At 48.6% G+C, this 9789-nt stretch overlaps 1 protein-coding gene across 1 annotated transcript; it reads right to left on the bottom strand.

Annotated features, from left to right (window-relative positions):
* Positions 1 to 591: 591 nt before the first annotated feature.
* On the bottom strand, positions 592 to 9047 carry LOC126417030 (NF-X1-type zinc finger protein NFXL1-like). The gene is made up of 3 exons (XM_050084921.1): positions 8950 to 9047; positions 2527 to 3797; positions 592 to 632 (listed from the first exon to the last, which is right to left on the bottom strand). Exons 1-3 carry the CDS (start codon positions 9045 to 9047, stop codon positions 592 to 594), a joined length of 1410 nt encoding a protein of 469 aa, XP_049940878.1.
* Between the last annotated feature and the right edge of the window lie 742 nt (positions 9048 to 9789).

Raw genomic sequence — 9789 nt, 5'->3', positions numbered from 1 at the left:
GACCAGAATTTGTTTATATTCCGTGGCTCTTGGTTCGTTTGAGAAGACAGTGATTCGCCAATCAAAGAAACAATTAGAATTATTGCAGCAGTCAAAAATTCTAGAAAATCAAGAGTGTGTCAGGACTAACTGAAAGCGAGCAACATAGGTCAGCGATTAGGGAAACCGTTCAAATCCCTGTCTTGCAACCCACATTCAGGTTTCGCGTGGTTTTCCTAACCCATTAAGTCACATGCTCGGTTAGTTTCCTTGAAACTGACGAGGCTGATTACCTTCAGCATCCTTGACAAATCGAACTTGCTCTCCACCGCTAATAATCTCGTCGTCGACTGGACATTCACCATTTACATTTTTCTCGATTAACTGAAAAGATTTTTACCCAAAACTGTTCTTTCACAGAAGTGAGAAAGGAGATCTTTATTTGTAAGCGGCGCTGTGTAAAGGATGCAATGATCTCGATAACGAAGGGCGCGCCGTTCACTTAAATACTGTTATACTTCGATGTTATTGCACTTACGTAGCACACTGAACATAAGTGTGAAAAAGGAGAAAGTAGGAAAGCTGTTACCTCTTCGTGTTTCGACATTCATATCACGGCGGCTCCCAGCGTTCGTTTATATTCATGGAGTTTGCTGCCGAGAGGAGCCATGCGCCATTGCCCATTTTACATTTGTTTGAGGATTGGACACAGCAACACACATTGTCGAAGCAGTACAAGATGCTGGTATTGAGCCGGTAGTCACATGAAAGATGTCTGTAGAGAGATAGGTCAAGTAATTTGCATTTACTGTCCTGCTAGCAGCAGCATTACTCTGAAGGTTTAGCTCGAGGCGTCTTATACGAGTATATGCGGATTGTTTGACATAACCTTGTAACAGGATATTTTTCCACTCTGTTGAATAACAGGAAACATTTCGTAGCATTAACCATTGTTAGTGAGTCATTGTATTTATTGTACTGAAAATGAAACAGAGCTACAAATGGACTAATTTCGTTAAATCCAGGAGATGTCATTGATAAAATACCACGTGCGTTATCTTGTTAGGAATCTAGTCTTCAGTCTTGATTTGTGCAAAGAGAAATTCCAGCAACGATTTTTTATTTTAGAATAAACTTTCGTGGAGACTGAAATTTATAATTTTTTTCGAAATGAAAATTTGCTGACGTATTATGTTCAATATTCGGCGACTGTCACATCAGTGTAAAACGAGACCAGTGATGAAATCACATCTTATTGTGTCTCATGTACTGTCAATCGATTGATGCAAGTCAATTATCAGTGCAGGTGGAAGGCGAATAGTTCGAAAGCAAATATTACTGTGTTGGCAACGGTTACCACACTTCTTGGGTACATACACTGCACATCTTAACAGTCATAGACTTTTCTAGTCACGTAAATATATAAACATTTTCCACTCCTTTTGTCATTGGGACATACTGTTCAAGTAAAAAATAAATAAAAAGACCCAATTCCCAGGTTGCTACCATCGTTTTTGGGAGGTTTCCCTTGCCGTGGTTCTAGAACAAATGACGGACCTCATAATGATGCCCCACGAATTCCCGATTGCAAACTCTTCTGCTTCCTTTCCGATGGTATCTTACACTGATACACACACACTCACACACTCACACACTCACACACTCACACACTCACACACTCACACACTCACACACTCACACACTCACACACTCACACACTCACACACTCGCACACTCGCACACTCGCACACTCGCACACTCACACACTCGCACACTCACTCGCACACTCACTCGCACACTCACTCGCACACTCACTCGCACACTCACTCGCACACTCACTCGCACACTCACTCGCACACTCACTCGCACACTCACTCGCACACTCACTCGCACACTCACTCGCACACTCACTCGCACACTCACTCGCACACTCACTCGCACACTCACTCGCACACTCACTCGCACACTCACTCGCACACTCACTCGCACACTCACTCGCACACTCACTCGCACACTCACTCGCACACTCACTCGCACACTCACTCGCACACTCACTCGCACACTCACTCGCACACTCACTCGCACACTCACTCGCACACTCACTCGCACACTCACTCGCACACTCACTCGCACACTCACTCGCACACTCACTCGCACACTCACTCGCACACTCACTCGCACACTCACTCGCACACTCACTCGCACACTCACTCGCACACTCACTCGCACACTCACTCGCACACTCACTCGCACACTCACTCGCACACTCACTCGCACACTCACTCGCACACTCACTCGCACACTCACTCGCACACTCACTCGCACACTCACTCGCACACTCACTCGCACACTCACTCGCACACTCACTCGCACACTCACTCGCACACTCACTCGCACACTCACTCGCACACTCACTCGCACACTCACTCGCACACTCACTCGCACACTCACTCGCACACTCACTCGCACACTCACTCGCACACTCACTCGCACACTCACTCGCACACTCACTCGCACACTCACTCGCACACTCACTCGCACACTCACTCGCGCACTCACTCGCGCACTCACTCGCGCACTCACTCGCGCACTCACTCGCGCACTCACTCGCGCACTCACTCGCGCACTCACTCGCGCACTCACTCGCGCACTCACTCGCGCACTCACTCGCGCACTCACTCGCGCACTCACTCGCGCACTCACTCGCGCACTCACTCGCGCACTCACTCGCGCACTCACTCGCGCACTCACTCGCGCACTCACTCGCGCACTCACTCGCGCACTCACTCGCGCACTCACTCGCGCACTCACTCGCGCACTCACTCGCGCACTCACTCGCGCACTCACTCGCGCACTCACTCGCGCACTCACTCGCGCACTCACTCGCGCACTCACTCGCGCACTCACTCGCGCACTCACTCGCGCACTCACTCGCGCACTCACTCGCGCACTCACTCGCGCACTCACTCGCGCACTCACTCGCGCACTCACTCGCGCACTCACTCGCGCACTCACTCGCGCACTCACTCGCGCACTCACTCGCGCACTCACTCGCGCACTCACTCGCGCACTCACTCGCGCACTCACTCGCGCACTCACTCGCGCACTCACTCGCGCACTCACTCGCGCACTCACTCGCGCACTCACTCGCGCACTCACTCGCGCACTCACTCGCGCACTCACTCGCGCACTCACTCGCGCACTCACTCGCGCACTCACTCGCGCACTCACTCGCGCACTCACTCGCGCACTCACTCGCGCACTCACTCGCGCACTCACTCGCGCACTCACTCGCGCACTCACTCGCGCACTCACTCGCGCACTCACTCGCGCACTCACTCGCGCACTCACTCGCGCACTCACTCGCGCACTCACTCGCGCACTCACTCGCGCACTCACTCGCGCACTCACTCGCGCACTCACTCGCGCACTCACTCGCGCACTCACTCGCGCACTCACTCGCGCACTCACTCGCGCACTCACTCGCGCACTCACTCGCGCACTCACTCGCGCACTCACTCGCGCACTCACTCGCGCACTCACTCGCGCACTCACTCGCGCACTCACTCGCGCACTCACTCGCGCACTCACTCGCGCACTCACTCGCGCACTCACTCGCGCACTCACTCGCGCACTCACTCGCGCACTCACTCGCGCACTCACTCGCGCACTCACTCGCGCACTCACTCGCGCACTCACTCGCGCACTCACTCGCGCACTCACTCGCGCACTCACTCGCGCACTCACTCGCGCACTCACTCGCGCACTCACTCGCGCACTCACTCGCGCACTCACTCGCGCACTCACTCGCGCACTCACTCGCACACTCACTCGCACACTCACTCGCACACTCACTCGCACACTCACTCGCACACTCACTCGCACACTCACTCGCACACTCACTCGCACACTCACTCGCACACTCACTCGCACACTCACTCGCACACTCACTCGCACACTCACTCGCACACTCACTCGCACACTCACTCGCAGACGCTCGCACACGCTCGCAGACGCTCGCAGACGCTCGCAGACGCTCGCAGACGCTCGCAGACGCTCGCAGACGCTCGCAGACGCTCGCAGACGCTCGCAGACGCTCGCAGACGCTCGCAGACGCTCGCAGACGCTCGCAGACGCTCGCAGACGCTCGCAGACGCTCGCAGACGCTCGCAGACGCTCGCAGACGCTCGCAGACGCTCGCAGACGCTCGCAGACGCTCGCAGACGCTCGCAGACGCTCGCAGACGCTCGCAGACGCTCGCAGACGCTCGCAGACGCTCGCAGACGCTCGCAGACGCTCGCAGACGCTCGCAGACGCTCGCAGACGCTCGCAGACGCTCGCAGACGCTCGCAGACGCTCGCAGACGCTCGCAGACGCTCGCAGACGCTCGCAGACGCTCGCAGACGCTCGCAGACGCTCGCAGACGCTCGCAGACGCTCGCAGACGCTCGCAGACGCTCGCAGACGCTCGCAGACGCTCGCAGACGCTCGCAGACGCTCGCAGACGCTCGCAGACGCTCGCAGACGCTCTCACACAAGCATGTAAACAACCATACACATATAAACAGGCACAGATTTTCAGTTTTCACCTCGGACCGTTGGGAATACTATCCCACAAAGAAATTAAATGTATCTATTCTTGATGCACTGGTCAAGTATCTTCGGGATGTTATCAATTGCTTTGCAGGGATATAAAGGGGCTGGGAATCAGCTCCCATACATCTCGAAGCGAGAGTCTCTCTACCGATTGTCAGAATTTTGCATTATTCGCTTGGGCGAAAACTGTTCCACAGCATTTCTGTGTGGCACCTGTTACCTCGGAAACTTATTAGCTCCAACATCCTTGTTCAAAGACGCATTTTCTGGAAGTTATCTTCGTTTGTAAGGCATGTGCGGGAATAGGTGGCCCCCCTTACAAACATTAACGATGAAGAACAAGACGGTCCTCATTTCCCGTTCACTGGATTACGACTAAAAGTAGCAGGGCTGTGCAACGGACCGTATCTTGGGGTATAGACTGGAAAGAAGAAACAATATCTCGATTCTGACAAAGTTTAATTGAAGGTGTTCGTTGACTAGAAACAGGCTGCAATAGCAAGTCACTTCCAAAATATTCTCAACTGAAAATCATTCTTTCTCACTCTCGCATGATGAGATTCGTCTTAAGATAAACGAACGTTCTCCAACAGCCCCGCCTTTCCACTGGTAAGGGAATAAAAAAAAGTGCCGTGCAGTGGCTCAGGATAAATGCATGATCCTAGGCTGTCGTCTGAGATGTTCAAATGTTTGCTACAGGAATATCACAATTCGATGGCCAAATATCTCGTAATTTTCTGAATGAACAAACCACGTCAAGTATTTTTAGCGAGATTGCGAGCACGTTACTCTTACGTATTCACTTACACATTTCATGGTTACGTATGATCTATGTATGCAGACTGAAGCGACGAATAAAAATTTGTACCAAGGCCGGGATTCGGACCTTGGTATCCTGCTCATTAGGCAGATGCGCTAACCACTATGTCACCCTCACAAAGCGGCTTTATACTACCCCATCATGCCTCCCTCCGTCCATTTCTCTTTCCCGCCTCCGCCCACTGGACTGTTTGGACTGAGGAAGGGGGCGTGATAGGGTAGTACGTGCAGTTACGCAAAGCCTGAGTGCTGGGATGTAGTGGTTATGGCATCTGCATAGTGAGCAGGAAAACAGTGTTGAAATCCCAGATTGGTATAAATTTTTATTCATCGCTGCAGTCTGTATACAGGGTGATCCATTGATCGTGACCAGGCCAAATATCTCACAAAAGAAGCGTCAAACGAAAAAACTACAAAGAACGAAACTTCTCTAGCTTCAAAGTGGAAAACCAGATAGCGCTATGGTTGGCCTGCTAGATGGCACTGCCATAGGTCAAACAGATACCAACTACGTTTTTTAAAAATAAGAACCCCATTTTTATTATTTGTGTAGTACGTAAATAAATATGAATGTTTTAGTTGGACCACTTTTTTCGATTTCTGATAGATTGCGCTGTAATAGTCACAAACATATGGCTCACAGTTTTAGACGAACAGTTCGTAACAGGTAGGTTTTTAAATTAAAATACAGAACGTAGGTACGTCTGAAAATCTTATTTCTGTTGTTTCCAATATGATACATGTACCTTTGTGAACTTACCATTTCTGAGAACGCATGCTGTTACAGCGTGATTACCTGTAAATACTACATTAACGCAACAAATGCTCAAAATGATGTCCGTCAACCTCAATGCATTTGGCAATACGTGTAACGACATTCCTCTCAACAGTGAGCAATGCGCCTTCCTTAATGTTCGCACATACATTAACTATGCGCTGACGCATGTTGTCCGGCGTTGTCGGTGGATCACAGAAAGAAATCCGGGGACGTCAGATCGGACCTGTCATGAAATATGCTATTGAATACCACTTCAACCGCACGCGAGCTATGTGCCGGACATCCATCATGGAAGTACATCGCCATTCTGTCATGCAGTGAAACATCTTGTAGTAACATCGATAGAACATTACGTAGGAAATCTGCATACATTGCCCCATTTAGATTGTCATCGATAAAATGGGGGTCAATTATCCTTCCTCCCATAATGCCGCACCATACATTAACCCGCCAAGGTCCTGATGCTCCATTTGTCGCAGCCATCGTGGATTTTCCGTTGCCCAATAGTGCAAATTATGCCGGTTTACGTTACCGCTGTTGGTAAATAGAACGAGTGCAGAAAATCTGTCGTCGACCGTTTTCGCAATTGGTAAACGATCCATTTTAACACTGGTAATGTATCACGAAGCAAATACTGTTCGCACTGGCGTAATGTTACGTGATACGACGTGACTACTACAGCGCCATCTATCACAAAGCGAAAAAAGTGGTCCAACTAAAACATTCATATTTCTTTACGTACTACACGAATATGTAATAAAAATGGGGGTTCCTATTTAAAAAATGCAGTTGATATCCGTTTGACCCATGGCAGTGCCATCTAGCGGGCCAGCCATAGCAACCATCTGGTTTCCCCCTTCAAGCTAGACGAGTTTCGTTCTTTGTAGTTTTTTCGTTTGATGCTTATATCGTGAGATATTTGGCCCAGTCACTATCAATGGACCAGCGTGTATACAGAGTGTTTGACAGATCCTGTTACCCTCTTCTAGAGGTTAGTGGATCAAGTTTTACATGGGAATCCACGTCCGGAAACTTCATCCAATGACGCTCCAGGGCGTCAGTGTTACAGGCGCCGGCGTCTGTATATGGATGTTTATGCAGGGCAATTCCGTTGTGATGTTACAAACTTTCAAGGATGATGAAGATAGATAAATGTCTCAATCTGAGGCAAGAATCTCAGCTTCCCAGCTTCGCAAACGAATCAGTGGAAACTTGCTAGCGGAAATCATTCTGGTACCTCTGACAGTGGAATACATGTACCGGTACTGTTGTTGCTGAGGATGTAGGGTGCGGAACTTTCAGAGGAGATAGTAAGGACCAAGACAAGAAAAAACGTCCAGTAAACATGTACCCTAAAAGAGATACGTGAGGAGCTATCAGCATTTGTTCATCACCGCTAGTGTGAAAAACATCTCCTCTAGTGAACAAATGAACAAAGCTCCTAAGGTAGGCACATTAGACCCCATATTTATCAGACTTTTTTCTTGTTTCGGTCCACACTACCACCTCTGAAAGTTGCCTAACCTACCCTACCTACCACCTTAGAAACAGCGGTACTCGTACATGTATTCCACTTCTATAGGTATCAGTTTTTCGCTTCGACTCCTTCGTTTCCGTATTGAGACCCTTGCCTCTAACCGATATATTTATGCTATTTACCGAATAATGTCGGTTCTTAGAGGAACATAAACACACTAATAACTTGGATACAAAACATTATTTATATTCCTCAACAATAGTCAGTAATTGTAAGTAGGCTGTTTAGGTTTTTATATTGGTAACGCCACGTAGCGCTCTGTATGAAATTCACTGGCTGTGCTGTGTGCAGTCTGTGGCTGGGTGGCATTGTTGTAATATTCGCTATTGTAGTGTTGGGCTGTTGGCTGTTAACAGCGCGTAGCGTTGCGCAGTTCGAGGAAGAGATAGGTCGAACTCGTTCATTCCCGTGAACTACTTCATTCATTTCACTCTTTGCCGTGAAGCGTTCAAATGAGGTAGTTCATTCATGAAGTACGGAAGCCTGGCGAAGTTGCCCAGTTCGCCGCTTAGCCGCGGCTACGCTCGCTTCGCCTCGCTCGTACAGTAAAGCTTCGTAATACTTCATAATTTTACCAACAGATGGCCGAACTATGCAGTAACGTGCACGCAACGTTTTGCGTCTTACAGCATCTGACGTGACTTAAATAGATCATGGTCGAAGGGGACAAAGGAAAGATAAACAGAGAAGCAGTCACATATAAAGAAGGTATTACGTTTAATCTTACTCGACATTTTCTGATGAAGCGCCAAAAAAAGTCTTCATCTGCCAAGTGAAACCTTATTTGTTTTATTCATGGACTGAAAAACTAGGGCTACCAACGAAATGCAGTCCAATTTTATGTTCCTTTTAAAATTTAATCCAAAATGGAATGAGTATTTTTACCACTGTCACAGTCTATATACCTACGTTACGTAATTATTCAGAAGTTTTCCTGTATATTTTATTTTTGTTGAGAATAATAATCCTCTAAATTCAAAACGTAAACTGTCACCTGTAGTCATTGGTACGATTTCAGGTAAAATCCATCATTATTTTATTCGGAAAGCAGTTTTTGTTTCTGTTCACGCTTATACAATGGCTAGCAACTCACGATCGCCTAAAAGTAGTGAAATTTGGGGTTTCTTCGTCGGTTTAGGTGATGTGAAAGCAAAGTGCAACTGTTGCTCTAAGTCTATTTCACCGCGCGATTCGTCGACAGGCAGTAGAGGGAGGACTGGAGTGAAGGGAGAACGAATGACGTAGCGCCGATGTAGTGGTGTGCTTGGCCATTTTTACCACGAAGCGGCAGCAGCCGAGTATGCCGGCACGGTAGCTCTAGTCGGCCCTCGGTGGCCATGGCGAGCGGACGCGCGCTGGTGTTTACGTCTCTGCTGCTGCCGGCTGAGCGCTGTTTACGGTGAGATGACGCTATTGTAGCGTACACAGTTAACGGTTGTGTGAAAAATTTCACGAATTGACTATGAATGAACTAGCACGAAAAGATACTTTGAAATTAAGTTTCGATCCGAAATATGCACGACCTAAAGCTTGCGAACTCGAAGCATGGATTGAGAATGTTTTGAAACGATCTTTTGATGAAATAATTGGTGTACATCATTCAATCGTTAGCAGTACTGCGCACATAAAATTTAAAACTGCTAAATATGCGATCAAATTGTTCAGTCATGCGGTGGTAGCCTTAAATTTACTCACAGCGGTGGTAATATTGGCGAAGTTTAGGGCTCTCGTGCAGGATTTAGTGTCCGCTCAGTCAGAATTTTCGAACTACCTTTTGAAGTTCCTGCCGACGAAATAAATGCAGTTTTGAAAAACTATGGCACGGTTATCAGCAATATTGCGGAAAAGTGGATGTCCTTCAAAGTTCCTGTCTTGAACGGTGTTCGACAGGTGAAAATAGAACTGGAGAGACACATTCCACCATATATTACGATCTGTGGATACAGGGCCGTTGTTATATACGATGGACAGCCTCGCACTTGCTCTGGATGTGATGCAACTGATCATGTTCGCGCACAATGCGTACAGAGACGAGTGACACAGTTGCCACCAGGCGAAAGTGTTCCTAGTAACTAGACGTC

Source organism: Schistocerca serialis, chromosome 8, assembly GCF_023864345.2.
Source record: "Schistocerca serialis cubense isolate TAMUIC-IGC-003099 chromosome 8, iqSchSeri2.2, whole genome shotgun sequence".
Classification (NCBI taxonomy): Eukaryota; Metazoa; Arthropoda; class Insecta; order Orthoptera; family Acrididae; genus Schistocerca; species Schistocerca serialis.
This window is presented reverse-complemented; position numbering and strand designations above follow the sequence as displayed.